At 45.7% G+C, this 22,291-nt stretch overlaps 1 protein-coding gene across 2 annotated transcripts in view; it reads right to left on the bottom strand.

The window, feature by feature from the left end:
* Window positions 1-22,245, bottom strand: part of marchf5 (membrane-associated ring finger (C3HC4) 5) — a 47,384-nt gene extending 25,139 nt beyond the window's left edge. For both annotated transcript variants that reach the window (XR_014553675.1, XM_083658640.1), the window contains exons 1-2: window positions 21,872-22,245; window positions 5,556-5,758 (exon numbers count right to left, since the gene is read on the bottom strand). Coding sequence is in view for 1 of the 2 variants with exons in the window: in XM_083658640.1 (XP_083514766.1) it covers window positions 5,556-5,758; window positions 21,872-21,915 (247 nt within the window). In the remaining variant the exon portion in view is untranslated. The remainder of the gene's footprint in view (window positions 1-5,555; window positions 5,759-21,871) is intronic.
* Window positions 22,246-22,291: the final 46 nt, after the last annotated feature.

Below are 22,291 nucleotides of genomic sequence, written 5' to 3'. Positions count from 1 at the left end.
CACACCTCTGAGTCTCTGTGTCATATATACTGAAGAGCTATCAAAGACCTCTACACACAGCTAACAGACCACACCCACACCTCTGAGTCTCTGTGTCATATATACTGAAGAGCTATCAAAGACCTCTACACACAGCTAACAGGCCACACCCACACCTCTGAGTCTCTGTGTCATATATACTGAAGAGCTATCAAAGACCTCTACACACAGCTAACAGGCCACACCCACACCTCTGAGTCTCTGTGTCATATATACTGAAGAGCTATCAAAGACCTCTACACACAGCTAACAGACCACACCCACACCTCTGAGTCTCTGTGTCATATATACTGAAGAGCTATCAAAGACCTCTACACACAGCTAACAGGCCACACCCACACCTCTGAGTCTCTGTGTCATATATACTGAAGAGCGATCAAAGACCTCTACACACAGCTAACAGGCCACACCCACACCTCTGAGTCTCTGTGTCATATATACTGAAGAGCGATCAAACACCTCTACACACAGCTAACAGGCCACACCCACACCTCTGAGTCTGTGTCATATATACTGAAGAGTAGAGATGCTGCGATCCGATCATGTGATCGGATATCGGCGCGATATCAGCCAAAAAACATGGATCGGATCGGATCGGATTCCAGCGAAAATGACCGATCCAAGGCTCCGATATAAGCACTCCATTCCATGACTCCGCTCCAGGATTTCTATCCAGCATGCAGCAGCAGCAGCAGCAGCAGCAGCAGCAGCAGCAGCAGCACAGAGGCCGCATTGAGCCTAGGATGGCCAGGGCGAAAACGTCAGACACACCCGTCCTTAACCTATGTGCGATTCGAAATCACGCGTCCGCACCAGTTTGACAGTTTCAAATTATAACAAAACAACCACTATTGCAATTTGCAATACATGTCCCGCAAGGTTTCTGAGATTAGGGGAAAGTCTGAGCTGGCGTTACGCTAAACCAAACGTGGGGATGAGGCAGCGGATTTGTTTTGGCGTTAACGTTAGTTAGCTGTTGTGATGATGGCTAACGGGGCTAACGTTAGCTAGCTGTTTAGGCTATCTAGTTGCAGGGCAGCGCTCCACAAGCTTGTTGTGACCAAAACCCCCGCATTTAAAGCATTTCATACTCCCAGAGCTGGCGTAAACCATAGAGAACCTCATGCATTAGCCTACTCAAAATGAAACGTCCAGGGTTTGTGTCTCCAAAATCAACTAACGCTAAACGTTACATGCAAGCTAACGTAGCTAGCTGCGGAGCACTCATGATCTATAAGGAAAACGAATGCGCACATAGCCTACATAATTGTCAACATCACATACATGTATTTTCTTTAATCTAGACTACAGGCATCATTTTTCAGTCAAAAGTGAAACGACACAGATATGATGGCGTATAGTGAGGCTTTCCATGCCTCACTATAGAACTGGCCCCATGCAAAATTCAGACCGCTTATATGTTGCCGTCATGCCAATAAGAGTCTAAATGTAATTTTTTATGTTTTATCTGCAGACTAAGCAGCTAGGCTTTCGGTTCTATAAAAGCCATTATTTTTTGTATTGACTATTGAGTGATACAATTTACTAAAAAAAATATTATATCACAATAGTGATGTCAGATTTGCTTAGGTCAGAGCTATGGAATATTAAATCATCCATCTCGCCCAGCCCTAATTTGATTGTTATGTTTTAGTTTTACATCAAATGAATTAGATCAGGGGTGCCCACACTTTTTCAGCTTGGGAGCTACTTTTAAAATGACCAAGTCAAAGTGATCTACCAAACATATTTATTTATATATATATACATTGAGTATACAGTGGAAAACAGTGGAACAGTGGAAACAGTGGAAAAACAGTGGAAACAGTGGAAAAACAGTGGAAAAACAGTAAAAAAAAAATCCCCCCCCCTCAATGCCATGCGATCGACCACACTACCTTCGACGTATTGGGCACCCCTGAATTAGATGAACTAAATCGTTTACATACTATATTACCAAAGCACACACATACATACCTAACCCTAAAAATGTTTGTTGCCTGCTAGCTATCAGACGGCATAGAGAGACTTAAATATGTGCTGTATCGGTATCGGATCGAAATCGGTATCGAATCGGGTATCGAAATTTGATCGGAATCGGATCGGTTTTGAGCTAAAATACCGAAATCGGATCGGAATTGAAAAATCTCGATCGCAGCATCTCTACTGAAGAGCGATCAAACACCTCTACACACAGCTAACAGGCCACACCCACACCTCTGAGTCTCTGTGTCATATATACTGAAGAGCGATCAAAGACACACAGCTAAATCAAAGGCATCACAAGCCTCTGGTTGCTTGTATAAAGGCCTCAGTAAATGGTGAGTGATGGTTCTCCAGGGGCTCCATCGCTCAGTCAGCAGATGAGCCGCAGTAAAGAGGAAGTTGCCTTTCCAAATAAAGCGTGTGCTGCTCGTCCATCATCACGCTGCTCGACTGCTGTCGGCCAAACCTAACAGAGCGTCCGAACGAAGACACGACCGAGGAACACCAGCTCTGCAGAGGAACACCAGCTCTGCAGAGGAACACCAGCTCTGCAGAGGAACACTAGCTCTGCAGAGGAACACCAGCTCTGCAGAGGAACACTAGCTCTGCAGAGTGGCTGTTGGGAGCTGATGAGCTCGAAAATAAACATTTCACATTCTGGGCCGCAATTCTTTGTTGACTTGGTATAAAAAGGGAACGGGCCAAGAATAACCAACCACAAAGACGCCCTAATGATGCGGCGCACTGTGAAGCATTTGAAGTAAAGTGTCTGAGTCATGACTTCAAAAAGCTGCGGTGGGAAAGACAGATGAGACTCGAATGGGTAGTGTGAGACTGCAAACGTAATATTAGATCATACATTTAAATGTTTATAAGATACATCACTTCTGAAGTCAAACAAAAAATAAATAAATCAGACTTTCTTATGGAAGAGTCTGCCAGGCGCGCACAGATTTAGCATAAACATATAGATTTGTAATGTTGAAAAATGTAATGATATCAGGCAGAAACTTTCATTTATTTGAATTGAGTTTGCTTGTAAACCTAATTCAAATAACTTAAATTTGCTGCTGAAGAAATTTGAAATGACATGTCAAAGTAAGCGATTTCAATGGACTTCAAAAACTATTTCGAAAGAGACTGTTGAAAAATATACGATGACTTTGATTTAGGATGAACAAAAGTGTAAAACAGGAGCAGGAAATGTCTATCTTAAACCTGTTCAGGTTGGGGCTGTTCAGACTAAAGAACTAACAACTGGTCTGGTTGCCACCTGACCTGTCTCCAAGACCGTGTGAACAACCTCCTGAGCAAAGATGGCCGTCACTCACATTAGGAGGGATGACACACTACCCAATCCAAAAGATTTATGAAACTCATGATGACCTTATGATGAAAAATTCTTTATCAAAATTTGATGAATGAATGTATTGCTTTAAAAACACACAAATTACAATTTTTTTTTTAAATTGATTGTAAATTTGTATGACCATCACAATGAAAGAGGGGCCTGTGACCTTCAGTTCAGACTGAGCAGATAAATGTCCACAATGTCTTCACGATAGAAGAAAGGGCATCAGACACATTCATCCTAAAATAACCAGTGAGCAGCCAAGTGCAAAACTCAGGTCTCGGGAGGAGCAGACGCAGACATACACACACAACAAGGTTATTTACCAAGGAGGAAGTGTCCTGAAGTAGGAGAGCTGCACCTTCTGCTTATAGTAGCAAAGTGAGTGACAGCACACAGCCCACAGTCACTAAAAATATAACATGAACCTGTTCGCCGGTCGAGCCGGGCCTCCTATGTATGGACAGTGACATTGTCTTAGGGGCCACAGTTCCTCTCTCAGACTGCACCTTCTCTCTTTGAGGTTACACAGATAGTGACTTAGAGGCCATGCTGTCAATGAGCCCAGTGAGCTGATGGCATCTCAGTGACAATGGCGCTGCACACCATTAACCTGAAAAGTGTCAAGTTTGGACATTTTGGCAATAAAAAAATGCACCAAAGAGAACGGTGCCAACTTTTTCTTTTTTTCAGTGGCGTAGAATGTTTTTCTGTCATTGCCAAACGCTGTGCAACAAAAGCTTGAGGAAAAGTAAGGCACAGCCTTAGGGAGGGAGGGAGGGAGGGAGGGAGGGAGGGGGGGAGGGGGGGAGGGAGGGAGGGAGGTTGAGACAGAGAGAAAGTGAAAGTGAGCCCGTTTTGGCCAAATAAGCATGGCTGCTGTGTGTTTAACTGAGTCACCGCTGGTGTTTGGGAACAATAGAGAGGCAAAGTGACCGCCGCCTACTTCCTGCTTCTTCAGCACTGTACCACAGATTTTCATCCGCCATTTATTTTCCCATAGACATTTCGTTAAAATGCGTATAAAAATAGTTTTTACTGGTTCAAACCAAACGGTTCAGCTAACGCTATAATCGGGAGAGACCCTAGAACAGTTCACTCGGACCAAAACTTCAAAAAACAACATGGAAAAAGTATTTTCTTCAAACCCGCATTTTTTTAACGTTTTGGTCCGAGTGAAATGTTATGCGATCTCTCCTGTTTCTAAATATATCTGAACCGTTTGGTTTGAACCGGTAAAACTCTTTTTATACGCATTTTACGAAATGTCTATGGGAAAATAAATGGCGGATGAAAATCTCTGGTACAGTGCTGAAGCAGGAAGTAGACAGTCACTTTGGCTCTGTATCGGAGCGCCGTCATTCTGACGCGTGGGGATAATGAAGGCAGACACTCCTCTAAACTAACCCCGCCGGGTTAAATCAGCTGGGAGCCGGGCCGGATCAGAAGCCTGTTCCTCGTCAGGCTGAGGGGGAATATTTACTCCGATCAACACAGAACGCCTGCTGGCTCTGGAGTAAATAAACATGCACTCAGGCAGGGACAAACTCAATAGCTTTCTGTACAGTTACAGGCAGCAGCTATTAAAGACGGCCCTCAGAAGCAGAGCTTCAGCAGCACTCCACTTACACGGGGAAATTGCTCCGTAGCCCTAATTCAGTGTTGTTGACACCCCGATGGGGGAACGACTCTGAAGGCTATCGTGACATTCTGACGGCGAAAGGAAATTTGGCAACTTAAAACTGTCTAAACTAGTTTCTCTACATTTCAACCTGGCAAACAAGCAGACATGCAATCAGCCTAACAAAGTATCACTTTCTTCATAGTTTAAAAGAGAAATCTCTGTGTATATTTGTTTTCTCTCCATTTCAAATCATTTGAATATACCTGGTCTTAATTTTGCTAATTGCCACTAGCATAATGTAACAAGTAGCCAGGAAAATTCAGATCTTTAGCCCACGAAGCTAGCTAACGCCAAGTGCAGCCGATCTTGACCTTGGAAAATGTGACTTGGGGGAGAAGACTTTCCATGAGCACAGAAAGTAAAGCACCTTCAATCACGCTTTGCTGACCAGTAATGGACCCTCACAGACGTGCTACCTGAAGCTAAGAGCTGATGCATTTTGAAGGGCGCGTCGTTATTATTTTGGCTCTCAAAACTCACGCTGAGCAGCCTTACCTAGCTTGGGGAAGACGATGAGGTACTCAGCGTTGCACTGCGGGCAGGCCACGCGCGCCGTGCTGTTGCCCCGCTGCTTCTCGTCCACCCAGCGCTGCAGGCACGACTGGTGCACCCACTTGGTGGAGCCGCGGCAGCGGCACGGGCGCACCCACTCCGCCGTGCGGTCGTCCTCGTCGGTGGCGAAGCACACCCAGCAGCTCCTGAGACCATTTAGACAGAAACAACATATGGGCCAATGGGGGAGTGAATATCATGAAAATCACACCAGCAACTGGGACACAGGAGATTTCAAAATGAATCGCTATTTATTAGACTATATCAGAGTTACGGGTGTATTATTCATCTTGATGATGTGAACCAACAATTACTGAACAGTTGACTTGACAGTTGACAGCCCAGTCCAAACCTCATCCATGATCGAAAACAAACATCTTTCAACGTGTAGCAATCAAGTCCATGGCTCAATGAGAGCAAAGGAAATTACCAAAAAAACACCAAGGCATTACTCAGAAATGGATATTAAGGTTAACGTTTCAATACGGGTTTTATTTTGAAAGCCCTAAAAGCGGAAGACCTACTTTTACATCCTGGCTGACTTCATGCTGGTGTACTAAAAGTTGGAAACTCGTCTCATCCTGGGAGAGACACATTTTTTCCTTTTGGCATATTCCGTCATTTGGGTTCCATTGGACACAATGTAAAGACAATTAATTAGTAATTAACTGTTGATAAAGTCAGATTTGAGCCTGTGGGAAGCATTGACGTCAGTTATCAAGGGGCGGAAAATAGCGTTTCCATTGGCTGTGCGATTTATATCACCAGCTGATCTGACGGGATCCAATAAATAGCCGTGTAGGTTGGAGGGTCATTCTATCGGCTAAACTAAAGGGCGCAGTAACTTTTAGACGTTAGAAAAGGCAGACAGTTTGTGAATATTCACAGTTTGTGAATATTCGTGGGTTTTTGGGCCAATCTAAACGGTACTTGATGTAATCTTTCATGCCACCTTTGAAGGAGAAGAGGGCAGTCAAGCAACACAAAGTCACCTCTAAACATGAGTCCAGGGTTTTGGGCTTAGATCAGGCTGATTTAGTTGTAGAGAAAAGAGCTGGTAAGGCACATTTTCAGCACTTAGTGAACGATTATGGAGGTTGTGATCAAAGTCTCTCACAAATACCTGTGTGCACTGAACGAACACACACACACACACACACACACACACACAGAGCACCACTCTAGGCCAATGACTCTGCATGAATCCGTCTGGATCAATAGAAAAAGCCTATAGGCAAACAAGCTGTAATGCTGACTGCTTGTCAAGCACATCTGACAAGCAGCACCACAGGAACTGCTCAATGCAAAGACTAGCTCCAACAAACCGCTCCTCCAGAAAAAGAAATGCACCCATAGGGGGCGCTATGGTAATGTTTTACATTTTAAATGGCCGTAACTCGCACACCATCGATCCGATCGCCTCCAAACTTGGAGAGTGCGCTTAGGGGGTACGTGACGGAGCGCAGTGCCAAATTTCCACAGGCTTTCAATTCAAATAACAGTCTGCACATCTTATCAAAAACAATCCAGTTAAATAAATGACTGTGGCTGATGTATGACTAGGTAGGTCTACATAGTAGGGCTGTGAATCTTCACAGTGGCCTCACGATTCATCCGTCAACGATTCGATTCCACGATGCATCTCACTACAGCTCAAAGTATGGCAGCTCCAAGTATCAAATCCTCAATTCTCTATATTTTTAATGCACATGGCTACTTTTCATCAATACAAGCAGTCAGATAAATATGAAGTCCGTTTTTTACTTAGAAAGTGCATTAAAATCTAAACATAAACGATTCAACGATTCATCTGTCAACGATTCGATTCACACGTCCGCATCTCGATGCATCGATGAAACGATTAATTTTGACGACACCCCTTCTACATAGACCCTGCATGAGCATGGACGGACTACGGAGTCATCTTTCATCGCTTATTGGCTAATCTCTTCTTTAGTCCTTACTTTCCCCACAGTATAAGCTGTGTTCCGGTGACATTGCCTTTAGAATGACTTACACCACTGCTCTAACCCAAAGTCACCAGGGGGTTGTGCAAGAAGTAATACTGTAGTAATACCACAGCTAGGATACGCAGGGAAAACACACGGGGGACTGGATTGCAGACAGAGCGAGGAGACTGAATCTCCCTAGTGTGTGTGTGGCATCCAGACAGATGCTGGGTCCTGGACTAAAGCCAAAGACACCATATTTCAAGATAACCCCCCTCCCCGTCTCTCTCTCTCACCACCGGGCAGGGGCAGGTTTGTTCACTCTGATGCCAAGAGGGAGTATGCCATAACGAGACATTAATCAACCCTCAAGCATCCCACCACAGCCTCCTCCTCCCTCTCTCCTCCAAGTCTGACATGCTCTCACACACGTTGAAGTTTCCTCCTCCCTCTCCTCCAAGTCTGATATGCTCTCACACACGTTGAAGGACTGATATGTTCTCACACACGTTGAAGGTCTGATATGTTCTCACACACGTTGAAGGACCCTCTGATTGAAGTGTTCCGCCATTAACTCATTGAGTGCCAGCCACTTTTGGAGAACGGACGCTCCCAGTGCCAGAGTTTCAGAGCGTTTTCAGTGATTTCTCGAGGCCCACAGAATATTGTGTGATATTACTATGTAAACACTGAACACGCACAAAGAACGAGGAGACTATCTTCTATCATCAGCAAAAAAAAGTTTATGATATCATTTTCCGTTCTTTAGTTATGAGCCGGAGAAGATAGGTTGATTTCACCAAAAAGAGACGTTTCAAATTAGAAGCTGAGATAATTAGCCTTTTGTGAAATGAAGCATTTCAAGCACATGACTGACTCTGAAGCCAATATTTTCTGATGTAGTGACACCTCAAAAATAATTTCCTTCAATAAAACAGTGAAAACAAAGGAATTTTGTTTGGCAAAATAATATTTTTTAGCTGCAACCTGTAGCGCTGGCCCCTGCGTGCGCTGCTGGTTGCAGCTTCTTGCTGGTCTTGATTTACTGCTGGTGGGCATCAGATATTCTAGCTTGTGTTTGCTAATCCTGTCCTGCTGTCTGGGTCGGTGTTGTATGCTGCCCTGCGTGCCCCCCCCCCCCCTCAACTGCAAATCCCTCCTCCGTGGGTGTGTCTCTGGTGGCTCTGGTGGCTCTCTGCTGCCTTTGCTGTTGCTCTGCACTGAAAAGTGCGCTACATCCAGCTTTTTTACAGCGTTCCGTGTGTATTTGTCACCGGCTCCCATCGCTTCTAGTTGAGAATAATAACATCTCCACAACTAATCATGCGGATGGGCTATCGCAGCGGACACGGAGGGGCTCAATTGTGGCAGCAGATTGGCTGCTGCAGGCACAGCTAACGTTATGCTTCATGCATATCGATGCATACCGATGCGATTTCCGTTTCCCCATGACTTCTTCTGTTTTTTCCTCGACTTTCTCTAATCTGGAGAGCACTGTCGCCACCTAATGGGTCCGTAAAATAGCTTTTACACACTTAACATCCACCATACTTTCACAGGAGATGGATCAGGCTTTGATCCACGTCCCACCGTCAAAAAACGCAATTGACGACAATCGTCGTCATTGGCACTCAATGAGTTAAAAGGGATTTTATGAGGCAGCAAGAATCCGCCTCCTCAAAACCTTTGAGTCCTCACACCTTATTATTTGCCCATATAAGGACGCTTCCGCATAAAACGTCATTTAGTAATCGTTTTCCGTTTTAGACCCGGAAGTAGATTACTCTGACCTTTATCATTTTTACACTTGCCAAAAAGCTGGTTTCAAGCAAAAAAAAAAAAAAACGTATAAAGTTTTAATATTTTTTCGGGTGAGAACGTAACATAGTACGTTTAGCCTGTCTGCTATAATGCCATCGTCACATTCACCTCATCTTTGTGGATATTAAGGCACTTCTGCATCTCTTTTTTCACCGCCCTCTGTTTTCTGGTTGCATGTGTCAGTGATCAATTCAAACCACTCCATGTCCATCCAACACCTGGGAGATCATTTTGACTTTACAGTACATCTCCCACTGTGACATTATATCTTTGCTTTTCCATTATTAATCAGCGACCCCTCACACACTCCATGGGGGAATCTGAACCAGAGACATTCTTATTGAAAGCTGCTACAAGCCGATAAAACTATTCATAGGTTCAGTCTGAATAATTGATCAAAAGCAGCAACTCTGACCCGTCTATGACCAACACGTCCAAGAAGAAGATACGACTCAGGAGTTCCATCTTGACATTTTAGTTTGTTATTTTCATTCGCTTTTTTTTTTTATGGAAATTGAGGGACAAATGCAAAATGCTTTTTTTTTTTGCACCGAGGTGATAATTGTCTTGTGCGGGAAAAAATAACCAACTGCAGCAAAATGTCACGATGATATTCCTACAAGCCTCATTCACATTCAATGACGCCGAGCAGCACCAGCCTGTTGCTAGGAGATCTTATGAGTTTCAAGGCCTGCTGCTTTTCCACCCGTTTGCAGCCTGGCTATCCGGTGTGCGAGTGTGACATTTCCATTTCCATCTCCATAATTACACTGAACCCTGAACAGTTGGCATTTCAATGGATGATTGAAACCATAATTAATGTGCACACCTCCCATAAACCCCTGGCATCGAGTCAACAGAGAGACAGACGGCAATGGAGATGTTTGTTTATTCTCCCCGTGCTGTGATTATGTACATTTCAGATAGCACATTATTACATGTGTGTGCTCATAAATCTGAGCAAAAAATAAATTAAAAATAAAATCTCTGGCAGCATAATATCATCATATCTTAGCCAGCCAATAGCGTGCTGCATAGATCACCGCTTCCACCATCAGTTCACCTCATTAAGGATGATTAATTCTGCCACAGCTTTCACAACATTAACCCACATTCAACCACCACATGGGATAATCTATCCATTCTCTCCACCCATCAAAAGTATGCTACAGGCTGCTAGCTAAAAGCCTTGCCTGGCCCAACCAAGGGCTGTTAAGAACCAAACACAGCAGCATCTCTCTCTAAAAAGGTTTGGAATAATAGCTGCCCGACCTTGAGCAAAACAAAATGCGTATAGAAAATCTACCGTTTCATTTTCGGTCTTTATTGAAAACCACAAGAGGTCAGGTATGCCCAGAACAGAGGAACCTTGAAGCCTTTTTTGCTCTCACTAGGAAGTAGGAGATGTTCTTTACCACCGCGAAAATATCAGAAAGGTAGTATCAAATGTGGTGTCCACTATTATAGCCTACTAACAGCTAAATTGCGATACTAAAAGAAAGCTAGCAAGTGTGCTGACAACAATCACTTTGCAGGGAAAACACGACAATAAATAACTCCTCTGCCAGACAGTTAGTCTCACTTTGGCAGTGTGTCCTGGTGCTTCCTCCACCTGTTCCACTCACAGTGTGCCTGCCTGGCCTGCATCCTCCACAGCAGGATCTGATCTGGGAGGAGAGGACTCAAAAAAGAGGGGTGAGCCACGGCTGAAGCAAATCCCCCATAATGCACCATGTTTAAAAGCAAATCCCCCATAATGCACCATGTTTAATTCAAGCCTCCTGCTCCCACAGTTGAATAATGGATGTCAAATCTCTGGCCTTCTGTCATCGTCGTCCGGAGGCCCTCGAGGTGTGCTCCGTTACAGAGGGCTGCAGGGGACTAAGAAGGGGCTTGGATTGTTTGCTCAGGTTGCCACCTGCCTGCAGTGGCTGATTTTCCAATACTCCACCTGCTGCTGAATAAAACATGAGCATGCAGGAGAGAGAGGCCGTGGGGTGGAGGTGCTCATGTGACACAGGGCAGGCTGACTACTACCAGTCTCTGATGGAAAGGGCCGGTGCAGGCAGACGTACCTGCTGAATATGAGTCTCTGATGGAAAGGGCCGGTGCAGGCAGACGTACCTGCTGACTCAGAGTCTGATGGAAAGGGCCGGTGCAGGCAGACGTACCTGCTGAATCAGTCTCTGATGGAAAGGGCCGGTGCAGGCAGACGTACCTGCTGAATCAGTCTCTGATGGAAAGGGCCGGTGCAGGCAGACGTACCTGCTGAATCAGTCTCTGATGGAAAGGGCCGGTGCAGGCAGACGTACCTGCTGAATATGAGTCTCTGATGGAAAGGGCTGGTGCAGGCAGACGTACCTGCTGAATATGAGTCTCTGATGGAAAGGGCTGGTGCAGGCAGACGTACCTGCTGAATATGAGTCTCTGATGGAAAGGGTCGGTGCAGGCAGACGTACCTGCTGAATCAGAGTCTCTGATGGAAAGGGTCGGTGCAGGCAGACGTACCTGCTGAATCAGAGTCTCTGATGGAAAGGGCTGGTGCAGGCAGACGTACCTGCTGAATCAGAGTCTGATGGAAAGGGCTGGTGCAGGCAGACGTACCTGCTGAATCAGAGTCTCTGATGGAAAGGGCCGGTGCAGGCAGATGTACCTGCTGAATCAGAGTCTCTGATGGAAAGGGCTGGTGCAGGCAGATGTACCTGCTGAATCAGAGTCTGATGGAAAGGGCTGGTGCAGGCAGATGTACCTGCTGAATCAGAGTCTCTGATGGAAAGGGCTGGTGCAGGCAGATGTACCTGCTGAATCAGAGTCTGATGGAAAGGGCTGGTGCAGGCAGACGTACCTGCTGAATCAGAGTCTGATGGAAAGGGCCGGTGCAGGCAGACGTACCTGCTGAATATGAGTCTCTGATGGAAAGGGCTGGTGCAGGCAGGCGTACCTGCTGAATATGAGTCTCTGATGGAAAGGGCCGGTGCAGGCAGACGTACCTGCTGAATATGAGTCTCTGATGGAAAGGGCTGGTGCAGGCAGACGTACCTGCTGAATCAGAGTCTCTGATGGAAAGTAGGGATGGGGGAAAAAATCGATACACCACAGTATCGCGATATTTTGCCTGACGATATTGTATCGATATTTGGACGCCAAGTATCGATATTGCAGATTTCTTTTTGCAGGCCATGCCAGGCCACCGGGCTACTATAAACTTTAGTTCCAAGGCCAGCAGTAAACAAACGGTAGCATATTTTCATTTTGTTTTAACAGTAACAGTTTTGTCATAAGTCATTTACAAATTCCCCAGTTACTGAATGGGCTGCACAAAATGTTTTGTGTAAGTGAAGTGAAGTTGCAAAAACTACGTAAGTACAGTAGTCCACACACACATCCAGTTAAGGTGGACTGTAAGTAGACTGTAACAAACAGTTCAGTTTGTCAGGTGCATGCAACTATGACATGACTTTATTTGTTGGTCTGTCTACTTGACAATGTTGCTGCAATAAAATGGTTGAAGTCAGATGTACAGACTGAAAAATTGTTCTTATATAAACCAGATGTTGACAAAGTTTTCCTTTGGGGACATCATTTGCAGTTGAAAAAGTAAGAAATCGCAATATATCGAAATATCGCAATATTCAATATATCGCAATATCGATATATCGCAATATCGAAAATATCGCAGTATCGCAATACTATCGTATCGTGACTCAAGTATCGTTTCAGTATCGTATCGTGGGCATCTGGTGATTCCCACCCTTATAGCACAGCCAGTCGGGGGGAGGAAGTCCATATATGGTCCATCCGGTCATGGGGCACAGGACTAATGTCATTACAGGATAACAGCCAATCGGCTGGCTCAGATCTGTTCAAATCTGAGCCAGCCAATCGCGTTGTCCTGGCTGTTTGGGACGTGTATAAAAGGCAACCGCTGACCGGGGTGGGTGGGGGGAACCAGAGGAGTGGAGAGGGGAGAGGAGGAGGGGAGGGGGGGAGAGAAGAGGAGAGGAGAGGGGGAGGATGGGAGAGGGGGAGAGGGGAGAGGAGGGGGGGAGAAGAGGAGGAGACGGATAGTGCAGCAACAGTCAGCAGCTATGATAGCACAGCCAGTCGGGGGGAGGAAGTCCATATATGGTCCATCCGGTCATGGGGCACAGGACATTACGTCATCACAGGATAACAGCCAATCGGCTGGCTCAGATCTGTTCAAATCTGAGCCAGCCAATCGCGTTGTCCTGGCTGTTTGGGATGTGTATAAAAGGCAACCGCTGACCGGGGTGGGTGGGGGGAACCAGAGGAGTGGAGAGGGGAGAGGAGGAGGGGAGGGGGGGGAGAGAAGAGGAGAGGAGAGGGGGAGGATGGGAGAGGAGGGGGGGAGACGGATAGTGCAGTAACAGTCAGCAGCTATGATAGCACAGCCAGTCGGGGGGAGGAAGTCCATATATGGTCCATCCGGTCATGGGGCACAGGACCTTACGTCATCACAGGATAACAGCCAATCGGCTGGCTCAGATCTGTTCAAATCTGAGCCAGCCAATCGCGTTGTCCTGGCTGTTTGGGACGTGTATAAAAGGCAACCGCTGACCGGGGTGGGTGGGGGGAACCAGAGGAGAGGGGGAGAGAAGAGGAGTGGAGAGGGGAGAGGAGGAGGGGAGAGGAGGAGGGGAGGGGGGAGAGAAGAGGAGAGGAGAGGGGGGGAGAAGAGAGGAGGGGAGAAGAGGAGAGGAGGGGAGAGGGGGAGAGGAGAGGGGGAGAGGAGGGGGGAGAGAAGAGGAGAGGAGAGGGGGGGAGAAGAGAGGAGGGGAGAAGAGGAGAGGAGGGGAGAGGGGGAGAGGAGGGGGACGGATAGTGCAGCAACAGTCAGCAGCTATGATAGCACAGCCAGTCGGGGGGAGGAAGTCCATATATGGTCCATCCGGTCATGGGGCACAGGACATTACGTCATCACAGGATAACAGCCAATCGGCTGGCTCAGATCTGTTCAAATCTGAGCCAGCCAATCGCGTTGTCCTGGCTGTTTGGGACGTGTATAAAAGGCAACCGCTGCCCGGGGTGGGTGGGGGGAACCAGAGGAGTGGAGAGGGGAGAGGAGGAGGGGAGGGGGGGAGAGAAGAGGAGTGGAGAGGGGGAGAGAAGAGGAGAGGAGAGGGGGAGGATGGGAGAGGAGGAGAAGAGGAGGGGAGGGGGGGAGAAGAGAGGAGGGGAGAAGAGGAGAGGAGAGGAGAGGAGAGGGGGAGAGGAGGGGGGGAGGAGACGGATAGTGCAGCAAAAGTCAGCAGCTATGATAGCACAGCCAGTCGGGGGGAGGAAGTCCATATATGGTCCATCCGGTCATGGGGCACAGGACATTACGTCATCACAGGATAACAGCCAATCGGCTGGCTCAGATCTGTTCAAATCTGAGCCAGCCAATCGCGTTGTCCTGGCTGTTTGGGACGTGTATAAAAGGCAACCGCTGACCGGGGTGGGTGGGGGGAACCAGAGGAGAGGGGGAGAGACGTAGGCAGGCAGACGCAGGCAGACGTACCTGCTGAATCAGAGTCTCTGATGGAAAGGGCCGGTGCAGGCAGGCGTACCTGCTGAATCAGAGTCTCTGATGGAAAGAAATGCTAGTATTGCGATATATTGGGTATTGCGATATATTGGGTATTGCGATATATTGGGATTTATTACCTTTTTTTCCAACTGCAAATGATGTCCCCAAAGGATAAAAACTTTGTCAACATCTGTTGGTTTTGTTTTGCAGCAAAATTAGATTGTCAAGCAGACAGACTGACCAATACTGTCATAAAAGCCCATCACAAATCTTGCATGCACTTGACATTTTGTATAATACAATATCACGATACTTGGCATTCGATACGATTATATTGCCCACAAAATATCACAATACTATGCTGTATCGATCCCCACCCTTAATATACATATAGCCTACTATATCTACTTCCATTACACAGAATATGGTTGCATTATATGCTAACTTGCTAAGGGCCATGACGGTATTAAATCTTGCTCCATAACCACCAAGCTGGAAAAGCAAATTGGAGAGAAAAATGCATCTGCTGCTGTTCTGTGTCATTAACCACAGCGTGTAACTACAGACTCAGATGGTCTCTTCCACGGGGGCCCTGATCTCAATAATTCATCCATTACGATATGAAGCGTAGTGTTGTCAGTGGCCACGGTGTAAGCCGAGCTCAACGCAAATCTGGGCTAACGCGGGTAACGCAGAGACAAGAGAGAGAGACCCAAACCCCAAGCATGAAACAGGAGGATGAAATGCTGATTGGGGGATAGTGGACAGACGTCTCCACAGGAGCACTAGCGTTGGGGGGACAAAACGCAGCGCGCTCCTCGTCGAGTCGCTTGGCTCGTGTTCCTGTAACCCTGCCCGGCCGCGTGACCGAGCCGATACGACACGAGCAGCGAAACGCTATCCTCCCACACGAAACCTTAATCTCCAGCTCGCCCTGTCGCCTCGGTCCTGTTCAACAGCACGCTCAAACAGATAAGCAGAAGCAGCACATCACCAAATGCTCACCCAAATACACTGCATCTCCATGTCTTTTGCACTAGGGCTGGATTTATATATATTCAGTCACTCTTAATAGTGAGCATCACCTTGGGACGAGTCAAATTGATCACTATAAACGGATGATCATTATAACATTTTTTTTTCTTTCTCTTTATTTCTCATGCAGATTACCATCTAATTGACATGTGTATAATGTATTACATGAATACAGTACATATAAAATAAAGCAATGTTATTGACTTTAAAAATCCATACAGTGAGTTAGGCCTCCAGCTGTTTCAAACACAGCGGTCTCACATAGTAGACAGACACCATCTCTCCACAGACAGACATGCTGTGATCTCTCCATATACAGACAGACATGCACCGAGTTATCGCTGCTGTATCGCGTTGGCTCATTTTTGGCAGTTTGAAAGTCAAAACAATTACATAATTATACTAGTTTTAAACATTTTTTCCATTGTTCTCAGGTGGGACAAAGTCAAAAATGATCACTGTAAGCAGTATTGATCACTATAAGCAAATTATTTAAACAGCATGTGTATAGGAATGATTCGGGACCAAGCTTAATGCACCAGGTTAGGGGGTCCCTGGTCAAATTTACAGCGTTAGTTCTTTGGGAATTAGGGCTGTTAAAGCAACACTGCTGATTTTCAACCAGCTTTGTATCATTACGAAATCAGTAGAAAACTGTTTACAGTTAAACGGGTAAGGCTTGATCATTCAGCTATTCATATTGCAATATATATGTCAGAAACAAAATATTATTGCAATGTCAGTTTCCCCCCCATATCATGCATGTTTTAACACATTCAGAGGAAAAGTACAACAGTCCCACACAGGAGGGGGTATTGGAGTGGTGGTGGTGGGGGGGTTGTTGTTGTGAGGGGAATATATATAGAGGACGACTGTGTGATTGACACCGTGTACAAAGATGAGCGCGACAGCAGCATCGCTACGTTCTCATCATCTCACACGTCAGCCTCTCTCTCGCTCTTTAAGAAGGGCCCTAAGCCACTCCACAAAGGCCTCATTCACTGGGCCGTGGTCACGTGACGGCTCATTCACTGGGCCGTGGTCACGTGACGGCTCATTCACTGGGCCGTGGTCACGTGACGGTGGGAAAACTGGAGGTTCCGCGGCACAAAGGCAGGAGCACCGGATCCTGGGCCCACAAAGATCCTAAAAGGAAAGGTTCAGGGCCAAAGGGGGGGGCTTCTCCATGTCTGACTGCCTCCACTCAATCACAAACGCCCGGGCTCTTGACTTGAGTCAGTTCAACAACAACAAACCCCAGAGACAGACAGTCTCCACCCCACAACACAACAGTATAGTAGTAACCATCCACCTCGTGTCAGTTCCGTAACAAACAGACTCTGAACAACATGTTTGCATCAAGGCCTTAATTCACAACAAGTGAGAGAGCGGACTAACTGACACAGGAGCCTCCTACAACTCTACTGCCCCTGGCTTTTAACTGAGTAACTGACACAGGAGCCTCCTACAACTCTACTGCCCCTGGCTTTTAACTGAGTAACTGACACAGGAGCCTCCTACAACTCTACTGCCCCTGGCTTTTAACTGAGTAAACACAACACTTGAGGAAAGTCCAGAACAGCTTTGTGTGTATTTTCCACAACCTTACTAGGCTCTGTGTGACCCCTTGTGTATTGTTAACACTTTGCACAGGAAAGCAGGAAAAAGCAGGCTGGGCTTTTGCCATTTGGCCTTTGGTTCCACTTTGACTGGTCCTCTCAAAACGACTGACTGGTCCTCAGAGATGAGACCATAACACAGTTTAGTAGGTGGTGGGTCACATGCCGTTTACTACAAAACAACCCTGTTCCTTCCTAGTACACCTCACACTGACTACGTTTACATTGCACACAATATTCCGGTTTTTGCCCACATTGGGAAAGAGACAATATTCCGACTAGATGAATAATCCAGTCCACTAATATTCCTGTTCACATGCAGCCCTCATCATCTGGTCCATTTCAGGAGCTTGCTGCTGAAAAGTTTGGCGTTGCGATATCCCAAGTTTTTCATATTAAACGTAAGCTACGTTGTTAGGCCAGAGTCCGTTATAAGAGTTGCGTCATCTTCCGTGTTTCTATTCTCCTCCCGATCAGAAATGTGGGCTTTCCTTTTCGCATGCGAGAGATGATGGATTATATGATTATATCGCCTCTTCTAGCGCTTCTAGCACACATCAGCTGACCACAAACAGGCAAGATCCGTCACAAACTGCGGTAAAAACCCTGATTGAGAGACGCCTATTCCGAATGCGCTGTATACATGATCAAAGAATCCTCCTAAAACCCGAATGATACTGGAATAACCCACATGTCTTAATCGTAAAATGCTAAATTCGGAAAAAGGGCAAATCCGGAAAATGCAACTGGAATATGCTTTTTACATGCCCCTTATCAAATTCAGAATATTGTCATTTTCCGAATAATAGTGGAATATTGTGTGCATGTAAACGTAGTCACTGTGACTTCACGGTGCTGTCTGAAAATGTGCACAGCAGACAGTGTACTCATATCAAAGGGATGGAAAAGGGGTGAAACTGCACATGTGAAAAAGAAAAAGAAAAATATTTTGAGAGATGTCATGAGTCATGACCTCGAGTTTGAGACCAACGTGAACAGCATGACTTTTGTGGCCAATTTGAATAACCCCGGCCTAACAGCTAAAACACCTGGCTAGTGGCTATTATTACTGTTCTTCAACCTACTACTACGCACCACTGAAAATATTTCTGCAATGTAAGTTACTTGGCCATGATAGGTTAGCATCTGACCTAACTGGAGAGGATTATCAGTGTGCCGTGTCTTCTTCAGAGTCTCCACATAAGCTAGTAGGTGTCATCGTCTGTCAACAGGACAGGCTATTGATATTTGCATGGAGTCTGTAATATCACCTCATCTATGTGATAATAACTAACGTTCTTTTGAACGTTTTTTTTAAATTGATGAGATCAATAAGGGAAAAAAAGATGTTCTCAGGAATGAAGACAGACACTGCCTCCCCCCTCCACCCCCCAAATACACAGCATGACGAACCATGACGTCTGTTCATCGTTTCGCATCCGATGCACGTCGCCCACAGCACATAGTCAGATATACCCATGTGTATAGAGACAGACAGGGTCAACAATCTGGACCAGAAAAAGGTGGACAAGAGGGGCTTGAAACAAGGAGGTTGTGAGAGAGCCAATGAAAAGGTCAGGCAGGATTGAAAGGTGTCTCCCAGCACCTTGCGAAACGCTGCATTGCAGGGGGGTGCTGGCTGCTTGTGACAGGCCCAGATAACAGCCTGTCTGTGGAGCCGTGTGTTTGTCACTGATAGAGAGGCTGGGTACACAACCGTCTGGAAGCAGGCAGGGGGGACATGACATGCATCTGTCTGCTAGCCGTTCTTCAAACACAGTCAGGGGTTACTGCCTCTGCTCCGAGAGCCACCGCACTCGGAGCTCAAACGCATTACACAAAACTCGCCTGCCCCTTTGCCTCATGCTACTCTATCACGCAGTTGAGAAATGTTCTTCTCAAAGTCCAATATCGACAGGAAGTGTGTCGACGCGTGTCTATTTCAGTAGGCTCTGTCTGCACAGCATCATGCCATCGAATGGCAATGACTGTTTTGAAGAAGGACACGGTGACGTCACCGACGTGCTAGCTCGCTCATGAGTCATGCTAGCACATCTGTCAACCACTCACTCACTCAAGAGATGGAGAATTCAGGTTAATAATGCTAGTTTTCCCTGCATGGTGCTCCTTGACAAACGCCGTTGCTTTTTCTGACATCCTACAAGAAAACATTAACCTCATCGTCAATTATCAACATCTACCAGCACATTTTTTTCTGTGCCGTTTTGTAAGGTATTATTTATCTATATTTATTTCTATCGGTATTTGAATGCTTCGATTTTTTTCCCTTCCTTACATTCATTTTAAAATAGTAATCCAACATTATTCATTATACATCAACATTCATTATTATTATTCTCTGAGACAAGGATATTTAATATTAATGATAGTTTGGTGCCTCACGGCTCTCATCTAACGTTCCTTACCAGCAGCACTGAAACTGCAACAGTTTGACCATGCTGTCAACAGGGCCTACTCCCTACTGTGTGTACATCATCATCATCATCATTAAAATGGCCTAAGTGGGCGGGTGGTGTTAGTCACGATTTTTTCCTAGCGGTGTCTGTTAGTCATGTTGTTGTGACACTGTATCACTGTTCTATGCTATTTAAAAATAAATCTTTTGACACACACACACACACACACACACACACACAATACCCAGAGATTTTACAATAACACATTATAGATGTGTGCAATACCGTGAAGCTGATATTTTTGCCTAAGGTTATCATACTGTCAACATCTGATACAAGCCCAACAACAGTTACCGGGCAATCTTGCAGTCTTGCGCGCTAGAGTATATTGAAAGTCAGCGGGCTGATTTTTTTTTAAATTATTATTCATAAACTGGTCAATTCTTTCTAAACAACAGTTCAAGATGGCGCCGGCATTGACTGCGCGACGCAGGCTTGAACTGTTGTTTAGAAAGAATCAACCCCGGGCGACACGTTTTTAGAAAGTAACTAAAAAATGACTGACTGACGCTGACTGCAAGACTGTCCGTTAACTGCGGGTGAGTTTGACATTTTGTTGCAACACCTGTAAAGTCCATCTTGGACGACCTCTTTGTGGCTTGAGATAATTGTGAACCCCGGCTGCTTTTCTGGGAAAGGACGCTGGATTCAGGTCGTATGACGTGAATGTACCAGCGAACTGAAAAGGTCTATGGTAACTGCTGCCCCACATCGCCACAAAGTGATCACTTTGTTGCGATAAAATAAATGGTGGGAGCAGCAGTTACCAGTCTGAGGACTCTAATTTGTTATTTTCCGTTGCACTTTGGTCCTGCACCTGGTTTTTTAGCGTTTGGATGTGCGTGAACTCACATGAACTCTGCTCATGCACATAACTCAAATATCTTATCACTTAAAAGCAAAAACTTGCTTAAGTTTTGGTTTCTCCTGTGCACGAATATGTGTTTAAAGAGTAGGATATCTGAGGGAGAGAAAGGCTATTGCCCACAAGTTATCTTTAGGGTAGACAAAAACGTTCAATGGAAATGGCATTCAGTAACTTATGCAACACAAGATCTTGTGTTGCACAAGTTACATATCTTGTCTTATCTAAGTGGCATATTTATATACTCACAATCTACTCATTCTGTGCCATAATTAAGAATCAATAAACGTGACAGAATTGTCAAAAAATCGTATTGGGCAGATGCCTAGCATAACAGATCCCTTAATTTAAGGGCTTTTGTTACTTTACAGAGAACAAGATACATGTAAATGACCTGGATTACTAACGTTATATGATGTGTCACTGTTAACCTAGTTGTGATTACAACAGTAGCATCTTAACGTTGTAAATACGGGGTCATCCCTATGTTCCCCGGGTCCTATGTTCCCCGGGTCCTATGTTCCCCGCTTTTCCCAAATAGGGTCCTATGTTCCCCGCTATGGTCCCTGGGAGAGGTTAGGTTTTGGGTTAGGGTCTGGGGGAGGTTAGGTTTAGGCGTGGGGGGTGGGAGAGGTTAGGTTTTGGGTTAGGGTCTGGGGGAGGTTAGGTTTAGGGTTAGTGAAAAACGGGGAATATAGAACCCGGGGAACATAGAACCCGGGGAACATAGACATGATCCCGTAAATACAACCAACGTACAGTAACGTTAACTGCACTGAATTGCAAATATAACGTTAGCACTGGAAAATCAGTTGCTTACAATTACAATAACACAAATAGCTTGCTTGTTGCTTCTTCTGACAGTTCCAACATGGGTTACCTAACGTAGTTTTCTTCCCATATGGCTAAGCTAACTTAACTAGCTAACTAGCTAGCAGTAGTCGGCCTTCAAATTGAACTCACCTGTCCAAATTCTGCTGCATTACCACTGCACCCTGTTCCGCCATAATCGTGGAGGACGTTAGCAAAAACAAAAACTCTGTACTCAAACTGAATCGGACCCGTTACAAATCAAACTTAAAAATGGCACGCCTGCTCTAATTTGCTGCAGCTGAGGTTGGCCTTGAATCTCTAGCTAGCCGAGGAGCTAGCTAGCTAGAGCCTAGGGCCTTTGTGTTGAACGGGGCGTCAGTTGCAACCTAGCCAATTATTTAGCATCTATAAACTATACCTGCGCAGTCATGGCAGTCTAAACACCATGACCGGTGCACTATTTCAATTAAGAATGTCGTTTACATCTGTTTATCACGAACTATCTTAACGGTGTGACCGCTTAACTCCACATTGACAGGCTGCCTCTGAGGTAACGCAAAAATAGCATTG

The sequence above is a fragment of the Poromitra crassiceps genome (assembly GCF_964638095.1).
Source record: "Poromitra crassiceps genome assembly, chromosome: 22".
Classification (NCBI taxonomy): domain Eukaryota; kingdom Metazoa; phylum Chordata; class Actinopteri; order Beryciformes; family Melamphaidae; genus Poromitra; species Poromitra crassiceps.
This window is presented reverse-complemented; position numbering and strand designations above follow the sequence as displayed.